We start from the raw sequence: 13,770 nt of genomic DNA on the forward strand, positions 1-13,770 counted from the left end.
GCATGGGTAAGATAATTTTAAGCTGAGACTCTGCCATTTCAAATACTCTTATCTATTGTTCACCACTCTCCGCTGACTTAAGTATCGGAGGGTCTCCGTCGGATACAATTTCAGTCTGTGAGGACTTTATTTTACAGATGTTCTTCACCGACGACAGACGACAGGAGATTGGCTGCAACAAACCTATATTCGATAAGTTGGATTCATGGATCAGTCAACAAATCCCAACCTGTTATCGTGTCAGATCAAGCTCAAATTAAGACCCCTCAAACCATGATCCTAAAAGACAGGTTATATATATATATATATATATATATGTCAGATCAATAAATCCCAATCTGTTATCATGTCAGATCAAGCTCAAATTAAGACCCCTCAAACCATGATCCTAAAAGACAGGTTATATATATATATATATATAATGTAATATATGAGCTATTGAATCATTGATCCAATGACTTGAAACTAAAAGAGAGACGAGTTGTAGCATAAATGGTCCAAAACTATTAAGAAAAGACCTAGGAGGCATGAGGACTATGCAAAATAGGAAAGCTTTATTCTACTATTTCAAAATAGTGGGGGAGATGGGGTTGCAAATAGGCAACGAGTACTTAAACTCATCAAAAATTTCAACAATCTATGTTGGAAATCCAAAATCTGAATTATTGACTATGAAATCTAAAATGTCTCTATACAGAAACTCATGGATTTTAGAAAACATTTTGCTTGTATATTAATTTTTCTGAATTATATAGTTTAATTAGAAAATATAGTATGTTTAAAGATCACGAAAATAGGTAATTTTTTGTTTTTAGGCGTTTAGTAATACTGATTGTGCGTAATAATTTGGATGTCTTCTTTCGAGAAGAGTAAACATCTTCTTCTCTTATGAGGAGCATAGTTTATCTCTCAGTGGTATATGTCTAGAGAGAGGGGGAGTGGGGAGCACTTAAACAACAATACACTCCCGTGCATTTAATATGTCTCAATGGATATCAATGATGGATCTCACTTCGTCCGTCAGGCTCTAGATATTTCTCAAGATATATCAATAATTGATTTCTCAAAATAAAGAAACACTATCGCTGATCATCATATATGATGCTTAAAGGCTTAAAATAATTTATTTTAGATGTTTCTTGTATTTACATTAAGCAAGCATAATATAAATCATAGCAATATAACCTGTGAACTAAAGTACATCATGCAATATATACTCATCCGGCTATTTGAGTTCACACTTTTCAAGTTAGTTTATTTGGTATTACTGATCTAATCATACATCTCAAGTTTTCAAACAATCATTTATGATTGTCTGAGATTTACCATATGCTTCTGAAACAGACTCAAGTTATGGAACTATCATCCAACAGACCACCATTACACTATGGATGGAAGCATTAGCATCTATTCTAACTAGTTCCGATATGCATAATGCATGAGAAAAAAAATAGCGTTTTCCAAATTTCAATATTTAAATTCTTTCTTTTAAAGATATCAGCATTTTTTTTTTTGGGTGGATTCATGCTTCTGCTTTTAAAATCTTTTCTGTCCAAGATAACACTTTCTTGCTTTTAGAGTCCACCTTTGTTTAGATTTAATCACGTCCATGTTTCAGATAAGGTGGTTCGGTGATTAGAGTCCACCTTTCATGTTTCAACGATTAAATTAATAAAATTTAAGCAAATAAAACTGTGCAACGCTGCTTAGAATTGCTTGCAGTATTTTCTATTCTGTCTTAGAATGACATGGTACAGATCGCTCGTACCATACTATATCAATCACTAATTAGTATAGATCTCGGTAATCGATTCGAAAAATCTTTTAACTCATGTAATACTAGATCATTTCTAAATCTATTATGCAGGTGTTTGGTTGAGAAGAATAGAAGTCTGAAATCGAAATCAGAATAAATGACTCCCATTCCAACCGTTTGGTTGGAAGGAGTCCCATTCCGATTTTAATTTCGAGATGGAATGAAAATAGATTGATCTATATAGAATTCAATCCCTATTCTTCTCTATGGATTCAATTTTTTATTTCGATTATGATTTCGATTTTGATTACGAACCAAATACTTCGAAAAATTTGATTATTTCAATTTCAATTCCAAATCATTCTGATTTTCATTTTCCTTTTGATTCTCGTTACGATTCAAATATCCTTTAATATAATTTGGCATCAAAATAGTATGTTTTCTGAAGCAATCAATAATATGAGTCTGGCTTTGCATGATGCATTGGCAAAAATTTGCAATGCTACTCGATCATTTGGAACCCCCAGGATGAGATTTAGGGGGATGCCTTACTGGGGTAATGAGAGAGCAATGGTTTGCCAAGGAGCGGCATGGCCGTGGCATAATATCGGGGGGCTCGGGACGCGTGATATTTGGAATGGTGGTGGTCCACCATGATATATGTGGATACTCAAAGATTCCTCTTGGTTTGAGGAGGGGCGTGGAGCTTTGGCCGCGTACCCGACTCCCCCAGACCCATAGGAGACGGGTCCGCCGTGGCACAGTTGTGTGGGCAATGGTGGTGCCACGCCCGAATGATCTCATGTGGAGGTATTCGGGGCAATGTTGGTTGGACGAGCTGGCCACATTGTGTGGGAAGGGGATATCTCGAGGTTTTATCTTTGAGGGGTTTGTCTAGACTACTCTATGCGTTTTTGATCTCTGTAGTGGAGCGAAGAGGCGATAAAGGGCTAGTTTTTTTTTAATATAAATACTCTACATGCCATGAGCTCTCCCAGTCCTCTTTCGCCATTCCCCTCTTTAATAAATGCGTCTCTTGATTTAGTTCTTAGTTTAAGAAAAAATAACAAAAGGAGTGCGCCTCCAAAATATTAGTATGTAATCTCCGGTTGAATAAATAATAAAAAATAGTTCTAATTAGATGACAAAAATTATAGTTGTTTATACTTCATTTCACATGCAACTGACATGCCTGACACGTTGTTTATACTTCTAGATTTGCTTTGGCAATTATAAAACTTCATAATTTAAATTGTAAGTGGCAAACTCTTACATTAAGATATTACGATACTTTAGGAAAATGTTGCCCGTCGTTCCTTTGCTGGCTTATTGAATCAAATCTCCATGCTTAGAATTGAAAAGGAGTTCTGTGAGTGCTCCTCTCCGAAACTCAGGAGCAACAACCTGGTTGGTTGTCAAGTACATAAGCATCAATTAAGCCCCAAGCCATGGAACGCCGGACCGTCTCAAATTGGATGGTCCAGGACGTTTCCAGCCATCCTGACGGCAATCCATGACGATTCAGATAAAAAAAATAATATATTAAAAGAAAAAAGAAAAAAAAAAAAAAGAGGAGAAGGAGAGACGGTACGTTGCCACCGAAGGCCGGCGATGGCTCGTTGAGGTTGCCGAAGAATCATGAAGGTCTCCATGGCTCGACATTGTCCGATAGAATATTTAATCGGATGAGAAAGAAAGAAGAGGGAGCGAGCATACGAAATGAAGGATTAGCTGGCGGAAGGGCTGCCAAAAGGTGTCAAGTGGCCATCGTGGGGATTGAACGGTGGAAAACGTGTGGACAGAAATACGGCCATAGAACAGAGGTGACCGCTTGTTCACTCATCGATTTTTTTCAAAAAAAAAAAAATGCATAGTGAAGTCAGCAAATCCATTGCCACTTTCACTGTAGTTATGACTTTTAAAAAAAATTCTGATCACCTCTATTTTATGTTTGTGGCATCAAAAACCGTGATTATGCCGTCCGACGGCCATGATGGTCGATTGAAGGCTCTCTGATGGCTTCCTCTCCCTTTTTTTTCTTTCCCACCTCCCTCTCTCTTGACTGAAGATCGATGAAGTAGAGCCTTGATGGCCCTCCGAGCATGTCAGCGCTCGCATGTGGCCATCACTAATGTCTCCTTTGACTGCATTTTCCCTCCCTCCCCTCCCCCTTCCTCTTTCTCTCTTTTCCTCCTCCCAATTAGTTTTTTTTCTCTATGTCAGTTCACACTGATTCAGTCCGATATAAATTCGTACTAACCCATACCGCCTACCAGCTAGCATAGATTCCGATATCGAATCCACAAATCTTGTCCTAAACTAACTAAATTATTTGACTTAAGATATTATTGCGCTCTATTAACCAACCATAGCTCCACTTAAGAATTTACATTCCAGTAGAACAAAATATGTCCCGACTGTCACATCCTCTTCCTATAAAAAATTGAAACTAGGATAATATCAGAACTCCGAAATCCCTCCAAGCTAGGAGAGAAGAAGGAGGTGGAAAGCAAAAAATAAAAAAAAAAAAAATGAAGGAAAAAAAACATAAAAAAAATATGATGTCAAAAAAGAGAAAAATGAAAGAGAGAAAGAAAAGGAAAGGAAAAGACAGAAGGAAAATAGAAGGAAAAAAATAAAAGAGAAGAAAAATGAAAAATGAAAAATAAAAAAAAGCAAGAGATATAAAAGGGAGAAAGAAAAAAAAAAAGAGAGAAAAATGGAGGATACCTTCCAAAAAATATCATGCTTTATGGAGAAAATGATATCTCTATCCCACAAGATCTAAAATTTTTGCTCCATCAATCATAATTGATATTTTTTCTTGTGGATGAATGAAAAGCTCCACCAATCACATGATACTCAGGGCTAGTGTTGTGAATCTCTCATCTCTCACTTCAAAATTTAATAAAATTAAGAATTGCTTCATTGCCCATTTACAATTTCATCAATTTTCATCACCAACATTACAATCCGATATCCAAGAGCATCTCCACCATCAACATATTGAACCTCCACATTTGAACACATGATGTGATGTATTGAATCTATCTTCTCTTTGGCAAGGCAAACATAAGCAGTGGATAGCCGCCCTCATGGATGCCTTATGCTGACGAGCTCAATATCAAATATAAGAGTGCCAAGGGTAGAGCCTTCCCCATTGGCAAGACGGGTTGGATTAAAAATGGTGGTAAACAGCCTCTGCCGATCAAAAAACTGCAGATTATAGAGAAATATCAGAGGTGAATATATCAAACTCATAAATAGAAATTATAATTTGAAAGACAAAGTTCAATAACTGAAATACAAAAGGAAACATACTTTGATGTACACGTTGCTTTAATTGGGATTTCAGGCTCTGTTTAAAGTAGCATTTACAATAGGAAGGTGTTCAACAGATGATGGTAACAATATAGCTAATTAATTATAAGGGCCAAGTTATATCATTTTGATTGCAGATGTTTTTCTAATATATAGGATAGTTTGATTATGGAAGTTCTCCCATGAGAGCCACCGAACATATCATAACAGTTGAAAGAATTTGACTTCTCAAGTGTAGGAGACATACATTAGGTGGGATGGGTTCTTGAGATGTGTTCCGATATCCTTGTGATGGGGGAATAATGGCACGGCGAATACCTCCTACTTTCATTGACTTCACTGCAGCTTGGATGCCAGAAATAACCTGTATGATGATATAAAGCAATTCAAATTTCAGTATCAATGATCTCCGTAGAATCTCCACATAATATAGAAAGATAAGTATGAACAGTTTCTCATGACCTGAAGATGTTCAGCTACTATCTTAAAGCATTATTACTCTATCATTTCTAAAAACTTTAGAAACAACAAAAACAGTGGGAAAAGGTGAGCATTCCTACAAGCATAATGAGTCAAGAAAAGTAATGCTAAAAGAGCATTGTTGATAAAGTATACTGAGATTCAATCACATCTATTTTTTGATGTTCAAGTTTTCAACATTGAATGTTATTGTACAATCAACCATGAACAACTACATTCTCCAATTGGTGCAAATTTGAATATCTGACCTGCAGTAACTCCCAAAAAACAGGAGTCAACTAAGATAAGGAGGACCAACATCTGACCCCTTTCCATGTATATTTCTGTGGGACCGACCAACCTCCAATCCAAATTCTCCAATTAGCACGGTTCCTCATGGATTCTCACATTTGGAGAGTATTCTGTGGATACAATAGCCAGGCATCCAAACAAGCCACTAAGTGAACTACAAGTCATCACTAGTTCGGACCAAGGATTGGTCCTCTTAAATGAAATGTCTTCCTATAATTTCACCATTTATGTGCTAGCCCAATTGATATTCATATCGTGTCTGGCTACATCCACCCTCCAATTTGAATTCAAGGGGGCCATGTCCAGCAAATAACGCAACCAGTTTTTGTCTCGTTTCCTTTATGAAACATGCTCGTTCCTAACTCTGACCCTCACAATTCTACCCCATATCCACCTCAACATTTCATCTATGCAAAGCAAAAAATGCAGATCTCTAGATACGAATGTTACAAATTACCCAGAAGTCTTAGTGACAGAATGACTCTTGATGCCATTCATCATGTTGAATGCAATCCTCAATTTGACCAACAAAAGCAAACAGAAAGACTTTCTCCTGTGAAGAAAGATCTACAGTATATAACAAAACAAATTTCCAAAATAAAAACAAACAAAAAACAGATAATCAGAAAACATATTGTTCTGAATTTTGAAATATTTTCCTCGAGATTCAAGATTTTGCCATCTCTGTGAAGCTCATGCGTGGGCACACATCTCTTTGGCTTCAAAGATACTAAAATAAACATGTGTTACTCTGAACATTTGCATGTACTACTATAAATTGAATAGCACTTATAGCTTTATCTTACATTTCCAGATCCAACAACGAATAGAAAGGGAACATGATCCCCCATCTCATCCTTGTGATCATAAGTGGAGTCAAAGCGCCACCCCTGTTTTGCAGCCAACCTTCCATAGTAATGAATTGCAACCTTCATTGCCAAAAACCAGCAAAATAGTATTTTGAGGTCATGACAATAAGCAAAAGGAAATTACAAAATTAGAAGAATAAACTGGAGTTTACGTGTCCCATCAGCTACAAGCTGGCATACATCATAAAAAAAGGACAATTTGCCAATGGCTATATATCAAATACCATTAAGGGAATCTTAGTAATGAAAATGGAGGAATGTGATCATGGCTCCGTGTTGATTTGGTTACAATAATTTGTTTTATTCCCATATCAAAGTTGTAAGCAGGCATGCAAGCATTTCCTTTGGAGCCAATTTTTGGTGTCCAATGAAAGCCATATGTCTTCCCCATGGTTCAATATAGATAGTCCAGTTATCCACCTCATTTATGGGGAAAGAAGAACTCAATGCAGAATAGCTGGATGACTAAATATCCAAAGTGCCCAGAAAATCGCTTAACAATCTAAAATGTGTATAGGATAGATCTATCATCCCTAAAGCTGACATGTTTCTTTGACTTGTCCAAAGGTTATATGGGATGAGAAGTATGGCTAGAGGATCTCTGATGAAAGTTCCAGGCAACATGATAGCACCTGCGATATGATGCCTATGCAAGAGAGTGCGAGTACATTTTAAGGATTATTTGCCCAGAGGTTGAGAGAACATATGCATTCCCTTTTTAAGTGTTCATTTGTACAATCTTATCTTAGTAATATAATTCCTGGCCACAAAATATTTTATGCATTCACATCTACATTTATGTTTTATTGTTCATGAACTTCTCCTGGTAAATGAACATAATCTAAACAAAATAAATTTTGGTAGCATATATTGGAATGATTCTGAAGTAGGGTCAGGTAAAAAAAAAAAAAAATACATACCAAAAGAAAACAAGGGGTTTAATTAAGGATTCCACATCAAGAAATCATTATGTCCAACCGTGTAAGATGCCTAATGTTTTTGAAAAAAACAAGGACAAATGTATAACTTTGTAAGAAAATCATTCTCAAAATGAATAGGGACAACCTCAATTTTACTTATAAAGGTCATTTTACTTAAATATTACAATAGTTAGACCTCAAATGAATCATTAAGCACAGTAGTCCTAACAGTTTGACTACCTTAAGAATATTGAAAACAAAATAAGATCATTTATGTCCCTAATATCGCCATTTCACTTTCATGGCCCACTAGCCCACTTACTAATAGAACAAGTCAATCAATACAGACCATTTTAGCAATTCTGGGCTTGGAAAAGGCTTTCCAAGATGCCATAAATCTGTATTATAAGGTCTAAATTAACACTAATCTTAACTTTTAAAACATTTAGCAAGTTATGATTCTAATTTGATCTGAAAACAAGAATTTATATCAAAATAGCATAACCAAGTTAGGACAAACTCTTTATAGGCCAAAACATAGTTCTAGAGCCACCAATTAAATTCAAATTGCTAAACATATAATGATATGGAAATGCTATCGCTGCAGAAATTTCAGAAACTTAAATTGCACTGGCTCTAGAGCCTTCTTTCAACTATAAGCTAACATTATGGAAATGCTTGTCTTGAAGTCAAGTCTCGCAGACTTAAAACTCTTAGATCCTTAAACAAAAGGCCAGAACAGTGTAATTTTAAAGAATTTTTTTCTTTTAAAAAATGCAAAGTTGCTTTCTAATCCAATATTTTTGTAATGTATTTGCTATTAGTTCTGTCTAACATTAAGGGAAAATCATGAGATTATTTGTTTGTGAATGTAAACATATGCAATGATTATCTAGTTGAGGCAAGATGCCACACTAACTTAAAGAAAATTTCCTCATAGGGTTTAAAAATAGGCACTTGCATTTGAAGTGAGACAAATGGCAACATAATCTACCAAGCATCTTAGTTATTGTCATCCATAAAACATGCTTTATGGACATAAAGATATCCCCATTTTCATCATAATATCTCCCTTGATTTATTCAAGAGAATCTTAAAATTCTTTACCAACTGATAATTATGTAGTAATTTTATAGGCTGAATGATATGGAAACAAACAATAATGTTAGCTCTTTGAAGAGTCCTTGGAATTATCATCTTCTGAAGAATTATTTAAAGAATAAGGCCAAATAATATATCTCTCCATGTAAACTTTAAGTTTGTATATGCCTCAGATCAGATAAAACAAAAAATAAACCGTCAACCACATTTAACTCAATCTTCTTTTTGAAAATCAGCTGGCTCTTTGGCAATTTACAGGTTTGAGTTTTTAAGATCTTTCCCAATCTTTGATCTTCAAAGACCGATTCAGCAGGTAAAATCTTCCACATTTTCAATGCTTCAAGAATCTTCAGCCTGAACTCAAAATTGCAATCAAAGAAAAAATTTTCTTCACCAGACAAACCGAGTTAGTCTTTCAATCCCTACAGTTGTTGAGACATAGGCAACATATATGAAGGAAGAAGAGAGAAAGATGAAACGTAGTATGATTGAAGAGTTCACTTAATGCTGGAGGTGATATTTTGGCCTTTTTTTTTTGGCTTCATGCCAATTATACAGGACAGCCCATAAAAAACAGGAAATACTAGCTATTAATCCAAAACTACAACCAGCAGCCAGTTCCATGAAATGGTCAACTAACACTACCATTACCATAGTTACCTCTAAAAGTTATGCAAAAATTTCAAAACATAACTCATTTTATCACAACCAAATTGAACTTAACTCTGCAGAGTTCAACCTATACACCTGCAAACTTAACATTTTTAAGAAAAAAAACTTGAATACGAAAAGAACAAGATATTTTAAGAAAATTGAATACAAAAAAGAACAAGATATTAAATAATTTCATTTTTTTTTACCAAACGAAAAAAGTTAAAAATAAAAATAAAAATGAATATCTACATAACAATATTGTCTTAATGGGAAAAACACATTGCATTTCTAAAGAGAATAGCGTATGCAATTATCACCCATATAACATAATACACTTCTAGACTCGTAGTCACTGAAATTGCCAAGTCAAAATATCCGATAATAAAAAGATTCATTTGGAAATTGCTTAGAGTGAAATTGAAAGGACTGCAGATTTTAGGCTATAAAGTTTCTTAATTTCGGAGCATAAACCAACAACCAAATAAAAAACGTTATATTATATGAATGCCTTATGTCATATAAATTGAAACAGTATACTGTATAAAAAAGTTTATATGATACGTCGGCTACTATAAAAGAAACGAAGAGATATGGCCCCAACTGAAACGTTATAACAGAGAGAAAAGTAAAAGAAGAACCAAAGAGATTGTTCTTCAGGACCTGATCGCCGTCAACCGGAGTTGCTCCAGCTCCGACGCGGAGGTCCAGAGCCTTGACCCCGCCGGAAGCTGGGATTTCGAAGAAGCCCGCGGCTGGCGGTGGAAGAGGCGATGACGCAGCCGATGAAGGGAGGAGAGAGGAAGAGGAGGAAGAGGAGACGATAGCGGTGGCCCAGGAGATAAGAGACCGCCTCGTCACTAGGATTAGGGTTTTGGGAGTGGGAGGGGGAGGGGGAGCGAAGGGAAGAGAAGGGAGCCTAGCAGAGGAGACGATCGCCATTGCTGGCCTGACTCTGAAATGTCCTTGCCTTTAGAAAGAATTACGAGTCATACCAATTTAATAAAAAATAATTATAACAAAAGCAATTGAGATAAAATCTACCAGCCATCCAATCTTAGACGTCCTGGATTTGTTCATGTCTTCATGATCGCGAGGGAAAGGGCCATCCATGGCGCGAATCCCAGGTGATGTTGGTACCGTCGACTAGTTTGGTTTGTTGAAAAATTTTATCTTATTAAAATATATTTTCTAAAAAGCCAGTGGGTTCCTTTCATCTTGGTTTTTTTTTTTTTTTTTGGTTGGGTCATGTTGTTTGGGGGGGGGTTGGGCGCGCAGATTTTATCTTGATCTAAGAAAATCTTGATTTTTTTTTTTTTTTGTAAGAAAAAATCTTGATCTTTGAAAAATAACAAAAGATGCATATTTTTAAAAATAATTTATATTTTTAGTTGAGCATCTGGTTTCTGAAAACTTTATACACAATATCTTTTATGCGCTTCATAAATTAATTAGAAAAAGGATGGAGATCAAATTAAAGAAGAAAAAAAAAATAATACTCATAGAGTATTATTTTTTTAATTTTTTTTAAAAATATATTTTTTGTAATGGTATCGTGGTCACACTACTAACGATAGCTAGCTATAGTATAAATATAATTTCAATTCATAATAAAAATTTGACTGACGTTTTATTTTACAATACTTTTTGAAGGATAAAATTGCCAGTCAACCCAAAGAAGACTAAGACAGAATCGACATAAAGTCAAAAAAGGCTCGGCCCCCACGATAATACCCCTGAGATAGCTTTGAAAAGCTCATAGGACTTGTAACGACCTAATGAAGAATTGATCCTGAACCAACCAAGCAAACTAGGTCCCCTGTTGGACCCCTCATGTAGAGGAGGCCTTGAATCTCTCGAGGCTCGGGGACTAAAAATGGCTTAGTACTCAAGAAAAGATGAAAAGCATCCGAAGGCTTTTTAGACTTTAGAGATCCAATCAATACCTTACCTCGCCAGGCCACATGCCTTTCTTTGCCCATGGGCAAGTCGAAGTAGAGGCCATGACGAAGATGATAAAGGGACTAATCCTCCAAAAACTCCATACGGTCGACTGAAGTCGATAAAGGCTAACCCTCCAAGAACCCTATATGACCTATTAAAGCCAACATAAGCTGATCCTCCGAGGATCCCACACGGTCCACTGAAGCCAACAGGGACTGATCCTCTAGGAAACCGACATAGCCCACGGAAGCTGACAGGGGCTAATCCCCTGGAGACCCCATACGGCCCACTGAAGCTAACATGAACTAACTCTTCAAGGACCCCACATGGTCTATTGAAGCCAACAAGGGCTAATCATCTAGGGACCCATATGACCCACTCACTTGTATAGGGGCTAAACCTCCAGGGACTCTACATAGCCCACTGAAAGCAACAGAGACTAACCCTCCGGGGATCCTATTTGGTCCACTAAAACCAATAGGGGCTAACCCTTCGGAGACCCTATACTGCTAGCAAAAGATGGCAACGAGGATAAAAAAAAAGCTAACTCTTTAAAGACCCCACCACAAAGAAGAAGGAACTTTGAAAGACACATGGAGAGAATATCAACAAAGAAATATTTCATTCAAAAGATTTCTATACATCCTAGAAAAAGCTTATTACAAGTCGATTTCATCTGAGCAAGGCTCGTCACAAAAAAAAGTCGATTTCATCTGAGCGAGGCTCGTTACAAAAAAAAATAGAGAAAGATAAGAAGGAGAAAAAAAGGAGAAGAAAGAATACAAGGTTCAAGCTTGATTGACATCTTTGGGCGAAAAACTAAACACCACTCGATGCTATCCATGGCGATCCACACAAAGTGGAGTTCTTTTTCGATGGTCATCAACCTCCAATAAAGGATATTGAGGATGGCATAATCGATTTTTCTATAAAAATCCATCCACCTTTAGAATATTCTTTTAAGGAGGGCTGGAAGGTTACCTTGGGGGAGGCAAAAGACAGTCCTTTAGACCTTTCTGGGGAAGATAATGCATCACTAACCTCTAGGTGACCACCATTGCAGCTTTACAATCAGAACGGAGGAACTTTCCAATATCTTTCATGCTAAATCGAAACACTCACTGGTGCATTCCCTCGAAATACTATGCGACTGGTTAGAGAAAGAAGACTCCCTCAGACGAAGGAAAGCTCCAGCATCCCCTTAATATCGGATAAGATGACACCACCATAATATTTTGAAAGATGACCAGGACAAAACTGGCCTCAAGTAGCATGATGCTTATATATAAAAGAGAGAACATGCTCGAGCATATTCAAATGCCCATTGATCGTACGACAAGTGTTGCCGGCTGAAAGGTCTCAAAGACCATGCTTTTTGAAGAAAGGAGCACCAATAATCCTTTCCAATGTACCATTCTTATCAGGTGGACTGACATTAAATGTGGAACCCCACTAGGCCTCTGGATTGTATGGTTCTTTGCTATATGATCCTTGAGAAGAATCATCTTTCATTCACAGAAGGTGATATGGCACCCATCAACTGTCGAAGATCAAAATCCCAACATCAACATCTAGCACCAGATGCGCAAACAAATCTATAATTTTTAAAAATTTATTTGCCATATATTGACGAAGTAAGCACTTCAAGGAGAGTCAAGAAAAATCCTGGCTCAGGCGTGGAGACTGATCCATTCGAGCCCTTCACTGTGATAAGAGCTAATCAGCACAAAATATCGCAAAGAAGCAAGAGATTTTATGTGAAAGGTAAATGCGATAAAAATATATTTTTCATTAATCAAAAGACTTATTTATAAAATTTTGCCAAAAAGAGGCACCAAAAGCAAATACAAAAAGGAGGAAGAATTAGTTTTCATCCGAAGAAAATGTCCCAACTTCTTCATTGCTGTTTTTGGAGTAAAGGTGTCTCAAGTCCAGCTTTGGAACCATCCACTATAGGCATACCTTGCAGTCCTGAAAGTCCTGGATAAAAGTGGCCGAAGATGCTTCGATAATTTTATGCTCGAAGTTTGTCAAAGCCTTATACTCCTTTATGCATCTGAATCTAACCTCTGTGGAAACCTCGATTAACCTATCTCTACCTCCAAGCGAAGAAGGATCTATCTGGAGCCTTGCCAACCCGCTTGACCCCTCGAGGGGGGGTGGGGCTTGGCCCGAAAGAAAGGGAGCCTGAAGCGACTCTAATGCAACCGAAGCGGCAGCTTGCAGTAGCTTGACCACAGCTGATCCATCCCTATTCTCCACCAATGATGACGACAGATCACGAGCAGGAAGTTTCGATTGGGTACTCCTGGCCCTCTTGGACAAGGACTCTATGTCTGAAGAGTTCATCTTCTTCTTCACCACCAATTTGATAGACAACAACGATGGTTTCATTGCTTCAAGATAAAGAAAAGAGAATTTTCCTCTAATGGCTATA

General features: G+C 36.8%; 1 protein-coding gene across 1 annotated transcript; it reads right to left on the reverse strand.

Moving 5' to 3' along the window:
* Window positions 1-4,539: 4,539 nt before the first annotated feature.
* LOC105059854 (peptidyl-prolyl cis-trans isomerase FKBP17-1, chloroplastic) lies at window positions 4,540-10,358 on the reverse strand. The gene is made up of 4 exons (XM_010943324.4): window positions 10,053-10,358; window positions 6,655-6,777; window positions 5,325-5,441; window positions 4,540-4,972 (listed from the first exon to the last, which is right to left on the reverse strand). The coding sequence occupies exons 1-4, from the start codon at window positions 10,329-10,331 to the stop codon at window positions 4,850-4,852; spliced, it is 642 nt and encodes a 213-aa protein (XP_010941626.1). The 5' UTR covers window positions 10,332-10,358; the 3' UTR covers window positions 4,540-4,849.
* Between the last annotated feature and the right edge of the window lie 3,412 nt (window positions 10,359-13,770).

The sequence above is a fragment of the Elaeis guineensis genome, chromosome 10, assembly GCF_000442705.2.
Source record: "Elaeis guineensis isolate ETL-2024a chromosome 10, EG11, whole genome shotgun sequence".
Taxonomy (NCBI): Eukaryota; Viridiplantae; Streptophyta; class Magnoliopsida; order Arecales; family Arecaceae; genus Elaeis; species Elaeis guineensis.